This window comes from Oryza glaberrima, chromosome 9, assembly GCF_000147395.1.
Source record: "Oryza glaberrima chromosome 9, OglaRS2, whole genome shotgun sequence".
In the NCBI taxonomy this organism is placed as follows: domain Eukaryota; kingdom Viridiplantae; phylum Streptophyta; class Magnoliopsida; order Poales; family Poaceae; genus Oryza; species Oryza glaberrima.
The window spans coordinates 1654754-1676570 of record NC_068334.1 but is presented as its reverse complement, the minus strand read 5'-3'; the positions used below and the strand labels follow the sequence as shown (position 1 = coordinate 1676570).

Here is a 21817-nt window from a genome sequence, read left to right as displayed (position 1 = left end):
AGATCGACGGAATAGTTTTGTTAAAAAGTTGCGTCCTGAATATTTGTGAAAAAAAAATTGAATGAACAGTATATTTTTAAATTGAATTCCATAAATTCCATTATCCGAAGAAATAGAACATTTACGCCAGATATGGTTTCATTTTCACACCAAACCACCCCTAACCTACAAACGAACCACCATAACACTGACGGACGCAGACATCACAACAAACTCTAATTAAACTTGATGCCTATATATATAGGGATATGGATGCTGCAAGTGGAAAATAACCTCATTGGAGAGGCTAAAACGGAAGAGCACACTAGTGGTTTCACTTGTGTCACTTGCACTGACTAATTGTACGAGCTCGCCACGTACTGTCTCACCAGCTAGCATGGCGACATCGCCGTTGCCACGTTGGGCGGCGACGCCGAGCCCGTCGCGCCCGCTGTGGCGTTCATCCGGCGGCGGTGGCGCCATCGTCAGTAAACTCCTGCGTTCCCCATTCACCACCGTGCTCGAGGCTGTCCGCGGGCGTGCTGCCCCCGACGACACGCCGCCTCCTGTACAAGCTCCACCGGCGCCGGAGCACAACTGCGCCGGCGCGTTCGACGGTATCGCCGTCGTCGCCGGAGATGGGAGGGAGGAGCGGCTCGACGGGGGCGTGTTCCTGACGTGGGAGGACGTGTGGGTGACGGCGGTGGACAGCAGGGGGAAGGCCGCCACCATCCTCAACGGCGTCAGCGGCAGCGCGCGCCCCGGCGAGGTGTTGGCCATCATGGGCCCCTCCGGCTGCGGCAAGACTACGCTGCTCGACACCCTTGCCGGTAACACTTGTCGATCTCAGTTTCTCTCTATCCATATGCATCTCTCTATCGACCTGAGGTTTACACAATTTCACTCGTCTTGTGTGTGTGTCTACATATTTGACAATCCTTATAGCAATAAACTGTCGAATAATATATATTCTCCAACCACACTATTAGTACCATACATCAGTAAAACTACGTACCTCCCCGCAAAAAAAAAAAAAAAAAAAAAAAAAAAAAAAAAAAAACCTACGTACCTGGGGTGCTCTTTCATTTGTTAAAGTTCTACAGATCACAACGTAATCTACAATACACTAGTCAGAATTTCATCCTATATATTCATAAAAGTTTTTAAAGAAATAACTATATTAAAGTGCTTCCAATGACAAATGTATTGATATATATCATTTTCACAGATCAATTTAATAGTAGTATTTTTCTTCTATTATTAATTTAACGTTTGGAGGTTTAACTATATGCATAGGACGTTATCTTTTTGAGAATAGATTTTTGCTAATGTGAGGTCGTTTATACCTTAAAACACTAGAATATACAATACTTTTCAATATTTCTGCGGATAGTGGGACATTGTCACTCACCTTTGAGCCTCACTACCCTTGGGCTCATATGTCAGTGACCAAGTATAGAGAGGGAAAAAAAACGAGCACAACGTAACCAAGGAAGAAATATGTTGTAGAAAAAATAGCAAAATCAATTTGAGAAGGTGACAAATGTGTATATCCCTGTCCACTGACCTTTCTGTAAAATTCAGTCAGAACATGACGCGATTTGGATCCAACCGTAACGAGTCTTCCACGTTTGAAATATATGCACGGTGCTCCTGTTTGTAGTTTGGTTGCGGTCACCCGCGATTTGTGAAGAAGAAGACGAAGAATAAAAAGAAAAAGAAGCCGTCCATTACTTAATTTGTTGCATATTAAAGAATTCTCCGAATTTGGCACCATCGTCCTCAAATAAAAAAAAAGAACACATTAATTGGATTTTTATAAGAAAGGAACTCTACCAGAGGAAACTAAAAAGAATATAAAAAATTTAAAGAATCCTGCAAATCTTTTTTATCACGGTAACCATGCATAATTACTGTCGATAATTCCCCTGATGAAAATTAACGGCGTTCAGGAATTGACACTTTTATTTTCGAAACGACCTGCACGATATAATGCGAATTTTCACATTGATATAGAAGAAAAAAAAACTCCCTCCGTTCCAAAATATTAAAACTGTTAGCCCTAAAGATTTGTCCTAAAATATAACAACTTCTCTATCAATATTCTCTTCCCAACCAATCACAATCCTCCACCATTCACTTTTTCTACCTAACTCTACTACTCAACCAATCACAACCCTCCACCATTCACTTCTACCTACGAATTCACTTTTTCTACCTAACTCTACTACTCAACCAATCACAACTCTCCTACGAATACTTATAATCTAGAATGGAGGGAGCACAAAATTATAACACTGAAGGGTGTAACTAACTGCTTGCTAGCGGATCCGAGTGGTTTTTTTGCTGAACTAGAGGTGGTTCGACTGTTCAGGGCGTCTGCTTGCTAGCGGATCCGAAAACCCATCAAACCGGGTGGTTTTTTTGCTGAACTAGAGGTGGTTCGACTGTTCAGGGCGTCACGTGGAGGAGCAGAAACTTTAGCCATCACGTGGGGTTAGAGAAAATAGGGAGAAAACTGCTGCAATGAGGGATTGAACCCAAGACCTCCTTGTTCCCATGGAAAGACTCATTCACCAGGGCATGTCGCCTATTGTGGTCGTATTGTAGCACACATTTATTTAAACCATTTTAAACTGGTGGTTTGATCGGTCCAACCAACAAACCAGTTAACTGAGTGCCCTAATGGTTCATTACCGGCCCGGTCTTAATAACTATGGTCAGGAGGGGAGAGGAAGGCAGCCCGACAACTCCACAAAGAGGGATCACAAAACCCAAACACGTCATCCTCAGATAACTCCAAGCTAGGCTTTCACCTGCTACATCCTCTCCCGCACCTGTCGTCGCCACCCAGAGCTCCACCAACCAACGACCTCCGCTAGCCTACAACTCTATCGTATCGGCACCACAGTGATGATCAGCCCAGACCAGCCAGCACCACCTCCCACCGCCTAGCATGACGCGATCTCCCACGAGGCCGTGCAGATAGAGCACCGTCTTCCCCAATCACCACCGTCATCGTCTTGCCAAAAGAGCTTCCTTCGATCGGAAGGGGCTAGCCATTGCAGGCGAGGAGCTTCATGGAGAGAAAATAAAGGTCTGATTGGCTAGAAGGACAGACCTGCCACCAACTGCAGCGCTTGCTATCGCCCGCATCGCCTCGGTCGCACCTGACTCAACCGGTGGTCTCGGTCGTGCAGCCAACTCTACCGTTCAACCCACTTGTGCCCGCTGCTCCCACCAAGGATATGCCAAATCCAGTCATTGGGAAACTGGATCCAGCCAAGACGGTGTCGGATCAGCAGCAACCAAATGCACTGCAACCGCCTTCTCAGCCTGCTGCACGGCATGCTCCGGCAGTGCCGAGGCGGAGAGCGGGAGAAGTAGAGGGGCGGTGTGGTGGCTAGGTTTTTGCCCCCGACCCACCCACGTGGGGACGGCGTGAGGGAAGAAATTGTGTAAAATTTAATTTTTTTTTTCTGGAATTGGTACTGTTGGAGCGAGATAGCAAGATATTTGCACATTCCTGTTGCGAATCTTTGGGCCGGTAGGAAATTAAAGAGAATGGCTTTTCTTCGAAGAACACGTCGATATCGTGTACACAGATACACAGCACGTAACTTACGTGTTGAACGTATTGATTACCAAGTTGATGTGGTGGAAGTGGAAAATGATTGCACGATCGATGCTGATCGCTGCTCGGCCATACTGAATCGTACCCGTTAACTATTTCACATTGAGGCAGTTGGAGGGTGAATTAATTTTCTGATGCTGACTGAAGTTAAGTCAGCCAACCCACCGTTATTAGCAAACTTATCCAGCCCGCCATTAATTTTCTTTTTTTTTTTAGAATTACACAGTACAACGCAGACACTCACAACGCATGCGCACTCACCCCTATGAACACACGCACGCAAACCCTACCCCTATGAGCATCTTCGAAGACTGGGCCGGCAAATTCTTGAGAGATTGACGAAGTCACCACAGGCGCCTCGCTGTCGACGGGTACGTCGCCTACCACTGAAAGCACAGCGCCGATAAATCCTGGATAATTCGCTCCCATGGGGAGTCGAACCCAGAACCTCAGGTGCTACTAAGGTGGTTGCAGACTTAATCTTCTTTATGTATATACTCGTTCCGTTTCGGGTTATAAGATGTTGTGACTTTGGTTAAAGTCAAACTGTCTTATGTTTGACCAAGTTTTTTAAAAAATAGTAACATTTTCAATCCAAGACAAAATTATTATGAAAATATAGTCAATTATTGATTTGATGAAACTAATTTAGTATTATAAATATTACTATATTTATCTAACAGTTTAACTTTGACCAAAATCAAAAACGTATTGTAACCTGAAACGGAGGGATTATATGTATAACACCCATATGGGCACCATGGTCTCCGGGCACCGAGGTATGAAATAAAAAAATTCACTCAAAATTTTAAAATTTTGAATTTTAAATAAATAAATAAATATATGTATGCATTTATCTATGTATATATTTATCGATAAATATGCATTTATTTATATGTATTTATTTATCGATCGATGGTGGTACGTGTTTGGAGAATACCCATCTCAAACTTCTTCTGCGTGAAAATTATTAATACAGAAAATATGAACTATAAAGGGAGGGAGAAAAAGAAAGAAAGTGATAAGAATGGCAGTTTTAACGATTTGAAACACATGATTTTCTTTTATCAGAGTATAATCATCTGATATCTTCTTCTGAAGATTTAATTAGAATGAATAGAATAGTATGATCGGATAAATAGTTTAAAATAAAATATAATTAAAGTGAAGAGAAGAGAATGAGAAGAAAATAGCCATATACGGTCTGTGGTAATGTCAGGGTGCCCAATTTTTCTTCTCTTAATTGGGCATCAGAGAATAAGTATTTTCCCAAAAAAGATGGTAGTGGTTGTTGGAGTTCTAAATTAGAAACATCTTAACTTTAGCCTATAAATCAATCACTCTCAAATTACAAATTAATTTCTGACCTGTCGGATTTGAAGACATTGATAATTCCTGTCTTTGCTTTTCTTTCTCTTCTTCTTCTCTCTGTTTCTCTTCTCTTTACCTCACTAGATCACGTCGGCCTTTAGGTCTCCACCGGCACTGCCCTGAGATAGCCAAACGAACCCCTTCTAGTGCTTAAGCCGATCGGGGGCGAATTAGGGTTTTAGATTAGATAGGGCAAGAATTGAGCGTCCTCTCCTCCTACAATTTGTTCTCTTTTATAGCACTGGTGAGGCCGGGAGCTTATCTTGAATTTAGGAATAAAAAATTCTTTTAACCGATCACAAAACAACCTTATCTCTTATCTTCTTATTTGGTTCGGATTGTGTGCTCATCCGAAAAATCAACCAACAGTGGCATCTAAGAGTAACAAAAATTCATTTGGTGGCATAAAAGGAAAATATATTTTCTTTTATACATAGAAACTCAATATCTTTTAAATGGCATATAAGGTATTCCCTCTAAAATAGGGACACCTTATCCGTTAGTACAAGCAACTAAGATTGGCTTGTGGTTGCTTTTAATTTTGCTTTATAGATCTTGATATTGTACTTATACCATGTTTATCAGGGTCTTGCTAATGCGCGGATGATCGCTGGGAGCGAGCGATCACCCACACTCCCCTCCGCCTATGCCGATTCCTCCCTCTTCTCCCCTTTCTCCTCCCCATCTTCTCTTCCTACTACAGTACACCACAAAATTTTTTTAAAAAAACAAAAGTTAGAAAAAATTATGGATAGAAATGCTATATATAAAAAATTTGAATTTAAATTCAAATTCAAATTTGAATGCAAATTCAAATTCGAATTTAAATTCAAATTTGAATCGGGTATGTAAACTTTTGACTTATAAACTTTGGATCTATAAACTTTAGGTGTATAAACTTTAGATCCATAGAAATACTATATATAGAAAATATTTGAATTCAAATTCAAATTTGAATCAGATATAATTCAAATTCAAATTTGAAACGGGTCTATAAACTTTAGGTCTATAAATTTTAGATGTATAGAAATACTATATAAAAAAAATTTTGAATTCAAATTCAAATTTGAATCGGATATATAAACTTTTGACTTATAAACTTTTGCTCTCTAAACTTTAGATGTATAAACCCTAGGTGTATAAACTTTAGGTGCATAAATTTACTAAAATAGGAAAGTAATGCGGTGCCAAAAAAGGAAACCAGGTGGAGCGAGGGAGGGGGGAATGGGGCGATCGCTAGCCAATAGCCAGGGCGATTGATCGCCCATTAGAGTTTCTGTGCTTATCATGACTTCCTAATGTATCTTTTTTATGTGTGAAAACTGAAAAAAAAAAGAAATTCCTCTCTCCTCTTACTTTATTTTATTTGTGATTTGGCTCTCCATTTATGTATGGAAGCAAATTAGAAATTCCTCTATCCTCTATATATAGCTATTTTGATCCCCCAATTATATTGTTTATCTATCTCGTATCATCAACTTTACATTACGAGGCATGCATTAAGCTCCAACAATGGTGATGTCCATAGTGTTAGCATGCCACCAATGGCATGCAATAAGTTCCCAACAACAGTGATGTCTATAGTGTTAAATAGCATGCCACCTATTGTAAAAGATAATGTGGCATCAGATTAAATGAATGAACGATGAAACTAGATCTTGAATTGAGACCCAGTTTCTATATAATATTAAGGGTATTGATCAAATATTTGATGTTAAATTAGCACAGTAAATTGGTGATATGTGTGCAATAGAATAGTGCTATATATAGTTTCTAGATGATGTGGGGCATATAGACACTATATATTAACAGTGTCTTACAGCACTGGGACGGTCGTCCTTATGGGAGTCTTAGTGCTTCTTCGTCTCAGTTATAGAGTTCCTTCTTTTTTTCTCACGGTTATATTAAATTGTGTCTTTCGAGCTGAGTTTCTGTTGTAATACGCCGTATTTCAATTCATAACATCTTATCGATCTGTACTCTATTGATATACACAGGAAGATTGGATTCAAACTTGAAGATGAAAGGGCAAATTCTGGTTAACGGTCGATGTCAGCAACTTGCATTTGGAACCTCGGTGAGTTCAAGTGAGAAAACTATTGGAGCATCTAATTAATACAGCCCATTTTGATTAGTATTATTGAAGAGTCTGTCACCTCCTGATGGAAAACGTATGAATTACCCCCCCGAAATATCGCGGTCAACCGAATTATCCCCCCGAACCACAAAACCGGACATTCTTCACTTCCAACTATGCAAACCGGACGAATTACCCCCCTCGACCCAATCCGCGGTGGTTTTGGTCTACGTGGCGTACACGTGGCAGTCCAGTCAGCATTTTATTTATTTAATGGTGGGACCCACATGTCAGACACCACTTTCTTTCTTCCTCTCTCTTTCTTTCTCTCTCTTCGTTGGTCAGCAGCGGCGCGCACGCCGGCAGCCGGCACACATGGCGCGGCGCGGGGGCGGGCCGGCGGACGGCGCATGGGAGGTGGACGGGATGGGGGAGAGGCGGGCGCCAACAGCCATGGCAGAGAGGCGAGCCATGGCCGGAAGCGTCGGGAGGAGGACGGGGGACGGCGGACGGAGGCGCACGTCGGGAGCTGGAGCGGCGTCAGGAGGAGGACGGGGAGGAGGAACAAGAGAGGCTGAAGAGAGAGGCAGCGGTGGCGGAGGAGGAGGCCGTTCCCGCGACCGCCGCTCACCATTTCCTCCGCGCCCACCTTCTATCCCGGCGGCCTCCCGCCTCAGCGTCGCGCCCGTCGCAACCTACCGGTTGCCCGCTGCGCGGAGGGGCGAGCGGCGGACGGTGACGCCTGGGGCGCATGGTGGACGGCGGCGCGTGGGAGCAGGTGGTGGGCGCCTGACGGCGACGCGCGGGGGCAGGCGATGGACGGTGGCCCTGTCGCGCTCATTGGGGTGGGGCGAGGCTGCGGCGGCGGCAACAACTGCGATGGAAGCGGCGCTCAAGGTCCTGCAGGCGCACGAGCTGCGGTACAACACCACGGTGGCCGGGGTCATCAGCTACGCGTCGACGGCGGGGCAGCAACTGCGGTGGACAGCAGCGCGCGGGGAAGGAGGCGTCAGCCGCACTGCCGATGTGTCTGAGCTCCACGTCCCGCCGCGGACGCCGTCGCCGCCGCTGCCGCTGCCACCGGAGCCGGCCGAGCTCGTCGACCCGCCGCCGCCGCCCACCACCGGCCCCCGCACGGCGCCATGCGCGCCGACCGCCCTGAGCCCGATGACCCGAGAGAGAGGGGGAGAGAGAGACATGAGATAGATAGAGTATATATATGATAGGTGGGCCCCACAATAAAACGCTGACTGGATTGCCACGTGTACGCCACGTAGACCAAAACCACTGCGGATTGGGTCGTGGGAGGTAATTCGTCTGGTTTGCATAGTTGGGGATGAAGAATGTCTGGTTTTGTGGTTTAGGGGGGTAATTCGGACGACCGCGATAGTTCGGGGGGAGATAATTCGTACTTTTTCCCCTTCTGATCCCCCATAGTCGAGAAGAAGCGAACATGTTCACTACGATAAAAATAAATTAACATATGATTCTAGCCAAATCTTTTAGCCGTGTATAGGTGATGATTGCAATTTTGTCTACAATAAAAATGTTGTGAAATTTCACAAGGTAAAAAATTACACTATTAATAACAGGGATATATATTTAGCTAGTGTAATAGTATAATCAATCCAATATGCTACCGAACTTCTTTAGACATAGGGGGATTTACAATCATGACACTGCAAAATTAACGTAGCTCAAATATTAAGGATAGAGCCAGCGAGAGAGAACGAGAAAAAGTGGTGTCTGATCTAAAAACATGAATGTATTGTGAATGCATGAATCAATCAGGCGTACGTGACACAAGAGAACGTGCTAATGGCGACACTAACAGTGCGCGAGGCCATCTACTACTCGGCACAGATCCAGCTGCCAGACACCATGACTATGGCAGAGAAGTTGCGGCGCGCCGATGAAACGGTGAGGGAGATGGGACTCACCGGCACGCTGGACACTCGGATCGGCGGGCGGTCAAGCAAGGGCATCAGCGGTGGGCAACAAAAGCGGTTGAGCATCTGCCTTGACATCCTTACACGTCCCCGGCTGCTGTTCCTCGACGAACCCACCAGCGGCCTCGACAGCGCCGCCTCCTTCCATGTCATGAGTCGCATCATAGGCCTCGCTGCCAGGGAGGGCATGACAGTCGTCGCTGTCGTGCACCAGCCATGCAGCGAGGTGTTCGAGCTCTTCCATGTCCTTTGCCTGCTCGCCGCTGGGAACACCATCTTCTTTGGCCCAGCTTCAATGGCTGCCGAGGTTAGTCGATCTAGTGTAGAATCATTCTGTGTATATAGTCGTTTAATTAGTTAAATGTTATCGCTGTTTTCAGCTTGCAATAGTTGGTTTAATTTGCAGTTCTTTGCTTCAAATGGCTACCCTTGCCCTCCAATGAGGAATCCATCAGATCATTTTTTGAGGACTGTGAACAAAGATTTTGACAAGGTTAGATATATAGTTGGTCCAAGACTCCAATTCAAGCACTGTTAATGAAATATCATGTTCTTTTGGATAATGAGTAATTATTTACAAATCTGTCCCCTGCAAACAGTATCTGCACAATGTCACAGCAGCCCAGCAACAAAAGAGAAAAGAACAAAACTAAAATAAAAAAGATGCTATGAAAGTACGGAATATATCCTATACGCACAAAATTTTCATGCATACTCCGTGTATATCAACTAGCAAATATCACAGAAAATTCCATAAAAACATGGACACATACTTCCAATAATATTACACTTATGTGTAAAATCTTATCTTCAAATTTGCATATATGTATAATACTGTTAGGATACATGTCTAATTTTTTCTATAATTTTTTGACATTTGCTCGTTGATGCGTACACCATCAAATGTCCGGCAACAAAACTGGGTGACACCAATTTGCTTGCTTTTGACCTGTTACCTTTCAATTTGCTAACACAAAGGAGAGTGAAGACAGACTCCGGTGCATGCCAGCTGTTGCAGATGAAGCAATAGACATTTTGGTGAATTCATACAAATCCTCCAACACTTCGGAAGTGGCAAAACAGGACATGCGTCACATAAACGAGATGGTTTCTGCTCTAAACTTGTGTGCATATTATATTTATATGTACAACATACTTATTCACAATTATACATGTTTGTGATATATGTCACAAGTTATGTTCATATTCTTTTAGGATCGGGTGACGATTGGAAGAAACCGAGCTGGTTTTATTACCAAGACACTTGTCCTTACCAGACGTTCATTTGTTAACATGTATAGAGATATTGGATACTATTGGTTGCGGATGGCCATTTATATTTCCATAAGTGCTTGCCTTGGCACCATATTTTACAATATGGGCTATGGATCCGATTCAATTCGAGTAAGTGAAGATAAAATGTTGGCTGTTTTCACACAAATGGCTGATAGAGTATGCATGTACCAAACATATTTATTAATTAATTTTAATTGATTCTTCATTTCAGGCTAGGTCATCAATGTTAATGTTTATTAGCACCATGCTAACCTTAATGGCAATTGGAGGGTTCCCATCCTTCGTGGAGGATATGAAGGTATTTATGAATTGATATGTCATTAGCAGAAAGAGCAAACATGTTTACTCTATATAATTTGTTAAAATCGACTGAACACACATATAGACCAACGGGCATAAATAGTAAAATTAAGTCAGTGAACTTGGATACGATGTCTGGAATTGATTATTCAAATTCATACTACTGTACCAAAAGATTCAACAAAGTTATCAACACGAATAAAAATTTTCCATCAAGGACATGGGATAGTGCTATTTAATTAAGAGAGAGTAATGGAAATAAATTCATTTTCAATTTAGGATATTAAGAAATCATGTGAAGCATCGCATAGAAAAGCCTGAAATAATCTCTCTTATGCATCCTAATAAAATTCACAAATACTTGCAATGTCTTTTGACTCTGGATAAAAATATTTCAAACCCACAGCTTTCATTTAGTGAATTGAGTTATACTCAATTACCATTACTAATATTTAAATAGCCATGTAACAATCCGTCCGCACTTACAACATATTGTAAACAATCAATATCAGCTTACAATATAGTAAATCAGATTCTAGAATTAGTAAATCATGAAAATAATATTATTGAGATCCAATGGAGCACAGCTTAATATTCATTAATTTCGAATTTCAAGATAATCAGATTGTGAAAAATAAACTAACTGAGACTACATACCAACTACAACTCAGTATTTATTAATTTATAGTAAATTTTAGATTGTTAAATACTACTACAACGCATAACTCCAACTGAGTACACCAACCTATATTATAAACTCCGAACTTAACAAATCGAAACACTATTTGTTGGACATTCTCTGGCCATAGGTTTGATAGATGCACACATGATTAATGTGGGAATTTTTACCTTTTCTAGCTTGTAGGATTAATGCAGGGCTTCTTGTGAAGCCTCTACTTATTATATATATAAAAAACCCCCAACTTATTTACTAAAAATTCCAGAGTGAAAATTTAATAATTTTATTAAAATAATTTAAATACTTCGCATCTGTACAATAGGTTACATTTCATGTAGATAAAAAAAATCGAAATATGCAAGGTTGATTTATCAAATGAATTTGCATTTGTGCATCACATTTTTCTTAATATGTGGTCTTATATATCTACCTTTCTCTTCCTGTTGCTCAGATCTTTAGCAGGGAAAGGCTAAATGGACATTATGGTGTAACCACATTTGTCATCTCCAATACATTGTCATCCACACCATATCTTCTTCTTATTGCCATAATACCTGGTGCAATTGCGTATTATCTTAGTGGCTTACAAAGGCAAATTGAACATTTTGTCTATTTTACGTTAGTACTTTGTTCATGCACAATGCTAGTGGAAGGCCTGATGATGATCGTAGCAACCATCGTACCAGATTTCCTAATGGGGATCATAACAGGTGCTGGTATACAAGGTATCATGATGCTCACAAGTGGATTCTTCCAACTTCCTAATAGCCTTCCAAACATAGTATGGAAGTACCCAATGTACTACATCTCCTTTCACAAGTATGCACTGCAGGGGTTTTACAAGAATGAGTTCTCAGGTTTAGTACTCAACCTTGAAGGACCCATAACAGTTAGTGGCGAGAAAGTTATTGCTGAGTTATTTCAAGTGGAAACAGGTCATTCAAAATGGGTGGATCTTGCAGTACTTTGTGGTATGATTATGACCTATAGACTATTGTTTGTAGTGATTATCAAGGTTCTTGATATAGTCAAGCCCATACTTAAGGGGATGACATTTAGGTGCAACACTAAATGCATTCATGGCATAGAGAACCTTTGCGCCCCCCCGTGATTCTTGTTGGAAAATAGTATATCTAATATTGTAATATTGCTTGGTGCACTTATATACAGCGAGAAAAAAAATGTAGTATTGTATTTATATTACTCAATATAAGTATGTGACTATATTGTGAACAGATTCACTACTGGAGAAACGCTTTTTAGTCCCGGTTAGGAACCCCTATGGTACTGGTTTTCTAACTGGGACTATGAATCCGGGATTAAAAGATGTCCAGTTTTAGTCCCGGTTGAAATAATAAAGAGACTAAATCTTTAGTCCCAATTGGTGCTACCAACCAGTACTAAAATTAATTTTTTCTTTTTTTTCTTTTCTGGCGCCAAATATCTCAAAATCATTAGAAAATAATAAATCACAAATCATAGATTGGGTTTGCACATCACAGATCGTTCACACATCTCAACATCCCAAATCATCCACAGCAACAACCCAATATCTCAACATCCCAAATCATCCACAACAACAAATCACAGATCATTCACACATCATTCTCAAATCACAGATCAAATCAACAAACAATCATTCACATAACGAGAAGGAAAAAAGAAAAAAAAAATCCATGGAGCCTGCCACCACACGGCCTTCCGCACCGGGCCGCCATCACTCCGCCACCGCCTGGCCGCCGCCTCCCCAGCCCAGCATGGGCCCGACCGCTGCCGCCCCTCCCCGGCACAGGCCCGGCGGCCACCGCCCCTGCCCAGCACAGGCCCGGCCGCTGCCGTCTGCTTCTCCCGCAGATCTGAGGAAGAGAAGAGAGGAAAACTTAAGAAGTGTGGAAGTGGAAGGGGAGAGGAAGAGATGAGAGTGAAAGAGGAAGATGAGGAAGAGATAAGGGAGAGATAAAGAGTGGAGGGGAGGAAGAGATAAGGGTGAGGACTCTCAGATGCGCGTGGAGAGAACGATGGAAGAGAGAGAGAGAGCGCGCGAGACGTGGGAAACTGATTTGTAGTCCCGGTTGTTATACCAACCGGGATTAAAAATAGTGGGGGACCTGCCACGTCGTGACAATGAATAAACCGGTACAAAAGATGATCTTTCGTCCCGTTACCAACCGGGATTAAAGATCATTGCACTTTTAAACCGGGACTAAAAATGCTTTTTAGTCCTGGTTTTTTAAGCAATCGGGACTAATGTTGTTTTTGGGCAACCGACCAAAGATGGTTTCTCTAGTAGTGATTCCTTGCACATAATGATGCTATATCAAAAATATTTTTGATTCTACATGATTCTACAAATAAAGTAACTTCTGATTTTGGCGGTGATAGGATCTAATTCAGCTAGCAAGCCAATTAAGATTGATTGCATAGATCACCTTCTGAAAACTAAAAAATAGAACCTTGACAGCAGGAATTCCATTTTTTAGTCCCTACAACAACAAAGACACGGCAACGACGGTGACAATGGTACTAACCTCACCAGAACTTAAAACTCTAAACATACTAATGCTAAGACCAGCAACATGACACAACGGTGCAACGCAAAAATCAACAAAGCAAAAATTGAAAAGAACAACGCAACAACGCAAAGATGGTTAGGTAATGGATGAAACCTTTTTTTTGAATGGCTATTTTCTGGTTATAGGAAGATAAAAACACACCGAGCAACTAAAACTCCGATACCACTTGATATTACCCTGAGCTCGAATGTATGTGCTCAAAGCTCTGATTGACTCGATCTTTCGGCGAGTTAAGATAACTACAATTTGGGAGAGAAGTTGTCGACTGTCACGCCCAGAAATTCCCGAATAGAATTCCAAGCAGAATGTGCATTAAACCCATGTCTAGGACCGGCTAGGGTACACAAATGACAAAGTTGACATGCAGATTCACGTCTTACAAACGTATAAAAGTCTTACATAAATGCAGCAAAAAATAAAAGCGAGCTTATTCTAGAGCTTGACACGAACAGCGGGCGACACCATTCCACAAGCATCCTTGACGGCACGAACGAAGCCTACTCCTTCGAGTAACGTAACCTCCATCTGAAGCATACTCCAACTCTGGGGTGGGAGACAGACCAAGACTGAGTACTACCCACTATACTCAGGAAGTCATACCGGAAGAGAGGGTATGATGCAGTATATATATACCAAGGGAGCTGAGGGTTTATTTGCATAATTCTAGCATTTAAAAGCAGGTGTTGAAAGCAGTAAAATCGTTCTAATGAATTAAGCAATATTAATCATCACTGCGCAACACTACACCACGTTGCAACAGGCCCAACCAGCCACCTGAACTACACAAGTTCCATTAGGTCAAATTATTATAGATGAGACTAATCACGGTGAATCTGATTGGCCACCCATAACACCCGATGAGACTACTGAAACATGAAACAAAGCTATTTTTAATGGTTTCTTTGCATTTTTCTGGATTTACTGAGACTTGAATGGGCTTAAACGGAGCTCGGATGAATTTTCTATGAATTTTAGAATATTCTCTCTATTTTATTACTATTAACAGATACTCCTTAATGATTTATTGCACAATAAAGAACCCTGCTGACGTCATCAGGGGGGAAGCGGAGCCGGCCGGCGGGCCCCACCTGTCGGTGCACAAGGGCGCCGGTCCGTAGTGGACCGAGTCCAAGGACTGGGGTGCGGCGCACCACGTGGCACACACATGTGGCGTTGACGTGGCAGCCACGTGGGCGGCAGCCGAACGGCCCCAATCTACCGAGCGGTAGATCGGACGGCTGCGGCGGCACGGGCACAACTCAATCCTGGGCCGGCCAGCCGTGGCGGGCGGCGGTGCACGATGCAGTAGTGGTGGCGCTAGGAGGGAGAGGGGGAAGAACCGAGGGTTCTCACCGAGGGGTTCGGCTGACGCGGAGGGAGACGACGGTGGACGGCGACGGCAAGATGAGTGGGTGGACGACGTCCGGAGCGGTCTAAGGGAGCTAATGAGAGGACTTATAGGGAGAGAAGAGGTGCGCGGAGAGCGGAAATGCCGTCCGAAGGCGGCGGAAATGGAGGGGCTCACTGGTGTGCGGCGAAAGGTTGTTCCCGGTGGCGGTTGACGACGGACGATTTGCAGACGAGGTGGCCCTCGGGCTTTCGAACCCGCGGCAGCGATGACATGGCTCGGCTCGGCGCGGCGGCTAGTGGCAGCCGGAGCGGTGGCGACGGTGGCGGAGATGGGGGCGACGGCGCTAGAGCGGTGGGGTGCACGGGAGCGGGGGTGACATTTATAGGGGCGAGGAGGTTGGGCGTGGCCAGGAACGGCCCGATTTTGCCGGCGTAGTGGGGGAGGTGGAGAGAGAGAGAGAGGTGGGATTCGAAAATCGAATCCTAGCCATCTCGCGGGCATGGGTGTGTGGGGGAGTTGCGCATGGGGTGCGGGAGGTGGGCGACATGCGCGGGGAGGTGGGGGATGTGGCGCGGAGGCAGGGGGTGAGCCTGTCGGCGCCCCGAGAGAGAGAGTGATGGAGGGCAGACTTCGGGAGGGGGCGCGGGCCGCAAGGAGGATTGGGGCCGGCGGCCCAAGAAAGAGGAAAAAGGGGGGGGGAAAGGAAAAAGGAAATGGAAAAAGGATTTCTAGGGATTTCTTTAATACCATAGACTGATTTTAATTGGTTTAAATTATCTCCAGGGCTCTGAAAAATTCCGCTAAAAATCCTATTAATGTATTTTGACATGGAGAATCCAACAAAAATCCCACCATGTCGATTCCCGTTATTAATCGCATTTATTAATTAATGATTAGCTCTAGGCTTGATGAAATTCAAAGCTAAAGGAAGGAGGACTTTAGGGTGTGACAAACCTAGCCCCCTTAAACGGAATCTCGACCCCGAGATTCGGAAAAGCTGGCGAAGAGGTGCGGATGGGCGGCGTTTAACTCGTCTTCTCTTTCCCAGGTGACCTCTTCCTCATAATGGTGGCTCCACTGGACCCTGCAAACCTGGTGTCCTTGTTTCTGGTTCTTCTCACGCTAGTTTCAAGGATGCGGACTTGTTTCTCCACATATGTCAAATCCTCTTGAATCTCGATGTGCTCAGAACTAGCCTATTCCTTAGGTATGCTCAAACATTTCTTCAGTTGAGATACATGAAGCACATCGTGGATACTAGCCATGCTAGATGGGAGCTCAAGCTAGTAGGCGACTTCACCTCTGCGTTCCAAAATCCTGTACGGTCCCACAAAGCGTGGTGCCAACTTGCCTTTGGGTTGGAAGTGGTGCACTCCCCGGAGTGGCGTAACTCGAAGGTACACATAGTCTCGGGCTTCAAAGATAAGCTCTCTTTGGCTGTTGTTCGCGTAGCTCTTTTGCCGAGACTGTGCGATTCTTAGCCTTTCCATGAAGGTTCTGACTTTTTTCCTCTACATCACTCAATACTTCTGTCCCAAACAATTGGCGTTCTCCTGTTTGGTCCCAAAATAGACGGCCATCTGTAAGCTGGCCTGATAACTGTTGTTGTAGGAGAACTCACTGTAAGGTAGGCTTTTATTCCAAACTCCGCCAAAATCAAGCGTGCAAGCTCTCAACATATCCTCCAGTATCTGATTGACCCTCTCGGTCTAACCATCAGTCTGATTGACCCTCCACAAGGGTCCTGCTCAACAGCTCACCGCGCACACCCATCAAGCACGATAGGGGTCTTCATCAAGGGGACCCGCTATCCCCTCTCCTCTTTATCTTGGCCATTGACCCATTAGTTGCCGTGTTGGAAAAGGCCACCGACCTCGGCTATCTCACCCAACTAAATGGGAGAACACCACGCCTACGGATGTCACTTTATGCAGAGGACGCTGCAATGTTCGTCCGGCCGACAGTCAGAGACATGAGCCACTTAGCTCAAATCCTACACTCCTTCAGGGAAGTAACCGGCCTTCAAACAAATATGACAAAGAGCCAGATCACGCCCATCCGTTGTGTTGGCATCGACATATAAGAGATCTTACGAGTCTTCCCTGCAAACATCACTGGCTTCGCAATGAAATACCTGTGTCTCCCGCTTGTGGTCTCCAAGCTCAAGAAAGTCCACATCCAGCCTCTGTTGGATAAGTGCAAGGCCAGATTGGCGCCATGGCAAGGTTGGATGATGACAGCGGCAAGGAGAACAACTTTAACCAAGTCCGTCCTAACAACGCAAACAATCTACTATCTAACAGCTTAAAATCCCGAACAGTATGCTGCATTCAATTGATAAGATGAGGAGGAAATTCCTATGAGTGGGAGGAGAGGATATCTCAGTTGGGAAATGCAAAGTTAGTTGGGACAAAGTTAGTCGGTGTGCTAGACTTGGACTGGTTCACCCGAGCGCTAAGGTTAAGGTGGTTGTAGTATGAGTGGACGGAACCGAACAAGCCTTGGAATGGCACTGCACTCCCCTGCGACCAGTTAGACAAAGACCTCTTCACAACGGCGACGACAATCCTTTAATGGGATGGGTAGACGGCCAGCTTTTGGGATTCGCATTGGCTTGAGAATAAGAAGCCCAAGGATATCACTCCAGCTATCTTCGCAGCCTCCAAACGCAAAACAAGGACAGTGCATGATGCCCTTGACCTCAACACATGGATCCGGGATATTGATCTGCTGCGTATAACTGAGGCGGATCATCTGTGCCAGTACGTCTGCCTATGGACATTGATACAACGTGCCGCCCCCCTAATTGATCAGAAGGGTTCAATTGTCTGGAAGCTGACAGCAAATTGAACCTACTCTTCTAACTCAGCGTATAGACTGCAATTCCATGGAGCAGCAGGAACGATCTATAACCAGACCATTTGGAACTGTTGGGCCTTGCCTAAATGCAAATTCTTCTTCTGGCTAGTCATCCATAACATAGTATGGACGGCAGATAGGTTGCAAAAGAGAGGGTGGGCTAATCAACATTTTTGCCCCCTCTGTCGCACCGTGCCAGAATCGGCTCTACACCTTCTAGCAAATTGCAGACTATCCAGAAGGATTTGGGCTGAACTACAAAGGTGGACAGGGTTAGACCTCCGGTTGCAAGATTGGGATGGGTGCGCAACGGTAGAAGAATGGTGGTATTAAATCTCACGCACGGTGAACTGCCCAACAAAGGCCCTTAAGTTGATGATCATCTTGATTTCTTGGGAGCTGTGATGCGAACGAAATGCCAGGATCTTCAGGCATGCGGCCTCTACTCCCGCCACCATCATCGCCAAGATTAAAGAGGAGGCACGGACCTAGATCACAACGGGAGCGGCAAAAATCATTGAGTTAATCTCTGCAGGAGAGTAGTGCCTTTCTGTTTTATTTTTTCGGGTCCGATTTTCAGTCTCGGACCCTGTAAATACTTAGTTGGTTTTTTCTCCTTCTCTATCAATATAAAAGTGGCAAAGCTTTTGCCCTTCCTTCAATAAAAAAATAAAGAACTTCATAGTGGAACCAAAGGATTAGTTTGGTAGTTGGCATGTTGTGTGTATTTGAGCACACCAACCATTAACCCCCCCCCCCCCCCGGTTGGCTTAGTTCTTGCTATTCGATCCTACAAGTGGTATCAGAGCCTTGTTTTGTTCTTTGGATTTTAACCGATCTAGAGTTTTAGCCATGGCAAACAAGTTTACTACTAAGCCTCATGTTTTTTATGGTTCGGATTTTGCTTATTGGTGTGATAAGATGCAATCTTACATTATGGCTGAGGATTATGATGTTTGGCAAAAAGTTTCACAGCCATATGTTATTCCTGAACAGATTGACACTATTGCTTTGAAAACTGAGTTTAATAATAATTGCAGAGCTCGCAATATTCTTTTGAGTGGAATTTCTCGTTCGGATTTTGATCGAGTTTCGCATCATAAAACTGCCAATGAGATTTGGAATGCTTTGAAAAACATTCATCAAAGAACTACTAACATTAAAGAACTTTGTCGAGATCTTTTGAAAAAGGAATACATAAAATTTGAGATGAAACCTGGAGAAGCTTTGGATGATTATCTTGGTAGATTTAATAAGATTTTGAGTGATCTTCGATCTGTTGATTCTGCTTATGATGTTAATTACACATAATCTGAGGTTTCTCGTTACTTTTTAAATGGTCTTGATATGTCTATTTGGGAGATGAAAGTTACATCACTTCAGGAATCTGTTGACATGTCTGCTTTGACTTTGGATTCACTATACACAAAGATCAAAACACATGAGATGAATATTCTTTCTCGTAAAGTTGATTCTAAGTCTAGTGCTTTGGTTTCTTCCGCGACTTCTTTGGATGTTGGTGCTTCTTCATCAAATTCTACTGTTCTTGCTTTGATTCATGCCATGTCCGATGAGCAACTCAAACAGTTCGAGGAGGACTTGGCTTTGGCCGCTAACAAGATTTCTCGAGCTATGAATAATGTTAGGTACAGGAAAAAAGGTGGTCCAACTCGTCGCTTTGAATGTGGTGCTCTTGATCACATTCGTTCTGCATTGTCCGAAGCTTAGGAGAGGCAAGAAGGAAGACAATGGTGGAGAGAAGACCAAGGACAACAACCCCAAGAGCACGTTCAAGGGGAAGAAGACTAAGGAGAATCTCAAGAAGATGTTTGATCAAGTTTTGTTGATGCGAAAAACACACACTGGCCTGGAAGATCTGCTTAACTTCAGTGCAGGTCCAAAATCTTGCCTTTAAGTTCGTGAGCATGCCAGTTGATTTGATCCTGCAATCAACAAGAAACAAAGACAAAAGAAACCACGGTTAAATCCATAAACGATAGCCGATCGGCCAGCAGCCGATGACATATCATTTATTCTTGAGCCGATGTCATATGTGAATCGATCGGCAGTTACAAATAAGCAAGGTAAGACTAAATCTACTCGATCGGGTACATATATTAACGCTATACAATCTTTCTGTCGATGTATATTTAAATCAAGTGATTGGGATAGATCGGTCGCCATGCCGAGACAGTACAAACCACTTAGGTCAAAATATACATTAACATGAAGATTATAAACGCTTATAGCATAGCCGATCAGATAGATCTAGCATATCGACTAATACTCCGATACCACTCTACATTAAGATATTAAAACAGATATACTATATCAAACAAAAGCCTAATATAATTTATTGTGATAAGATCTTAACGCAAAGGGCAGACTTAGCATATCAATTAAACATATAAGACATAAAGCTAAATCAGGTAAGATCGGCTGAAACCCCGATACTATCTCTCTTGATAATCATAAAACAAGCTAGATATCACAATTATAAATAACACTTAATAGATCGAACTCAACCGATGCAGCATTAAGCATAAAGGCAAGTATGAAATCTAGACAAGATGATGAGAATCTACAGGAGATGATAGATACATGATACAATCTAGATTAATAACAAAATATAACTCTACCGATTGTTTCCTAATAACAAGAACCAGCCGATAACAAGTTATATAGTGCAACTAGCATAGATTGAAACATGTATATGATAACTCGACGGATTACTTAGACAGGGTTAAAGTATCATAAAGATGGAAGCATTAACCTCGATAACGCAAGCCGCCATAACAAGCTTTACCTCTAGTTGAAGATCGAATCGATGCAGCTCAACCCGAAAGCAAGAACTCGTCGAAATAAACGAAAGTAAAAGGGTGGCGATGCGCCGAGATTGTATTGAACGAATGTTAATTGATTACATGGGCTCGGGTCATATTTATACTTGAGATACAAGATATGTCCTTACCGGACACGACGCTTATCTCTAACAAACTCTAAGATACCATAAGTCTTTGCGATAGACTCTTGCCCAAACATATCTCTAAGGAAATTATATAAAATATCCTAATTAATAGATACAATTGCCTATCCGAGAGCCCTATCTCCATCGCTGCAATCTTCGTGAAGCATCTTGATTGATTCTAGAAACATCTTTGAAACCGCCATTATCAGAATCGGCTGCATCACCTTCATTGGCTGTATCAATTATCCTTTGTCCGATCCATCTCAGCCGATGCAAACTCTAGCTGATGCCTTCGCAACCGATGCATACTCTATTTTTCGAATCAATCTCTTTATCGAATCCGCCTTGATCCCAATGTCGAACCCGGATTATGACTTACCAAATTTGGTTGTCAACAAGTCTATGCTGCTTTTGAGCCACTAACCAATGTAGATGGTGAGAGTGAAGATGAAGATAAGGGAAAGAACATCTCCGGTGTTTGCTTCATGGCACGTGGTGAATCGGATTCAGAGTGTGAAGACAATGATGTGAGTTCTTTTGAGGAAGCTATTCTTATTTTAAGTACAAAAAATAAGAAATGTGAGAAGATGTATAGAAAACAGGAATATATTATTAAATCTCTTAATTCTTAAATTACTAGATTAAAATCTCTTATTCGTAATGATGAAGACTGCAAAAATTGTGAAGTTTTAATACATGAAATTGAAAAAAAAAATTAGAGGTGTCAATGTTGCACATCATTTGAAAAAAGACCTTCTCTTTCTCTTGGATTTGTCTTGCA

At 43.2% G+C, this 21817-nt stretch overlaps 1 protein-coding gene across 1 annotated transcript; it reads left to right on the top strand.

The window, feature by feature from the left end:
• Positions 1-259: 259 nt before the first annotated feature.
• Positions 260-12509, top strand: LOC127785421 (ABC transporter G family member 1-like). The gene is made up of 8 exons (XM_052312863.1): positions 260-809; positions 6982-7061; positions 8853-9317; positions 9417-9503; positions 9989-10117; positions 10226-10414; positions 10518-10604; positions 11737-12509. Exons 1-8 carry the CDS (start codon positions 377-379, stop codon positions 12394-12396), a joined length of 2130 nt encoding a protein of 709 aa, XP_052168823.1. The 5' UTR covers positions 260-376; the 3' UTR covers positions 12397-12509.
• Positions 12510-21817: the final 9308 nt, after the last annotated feature.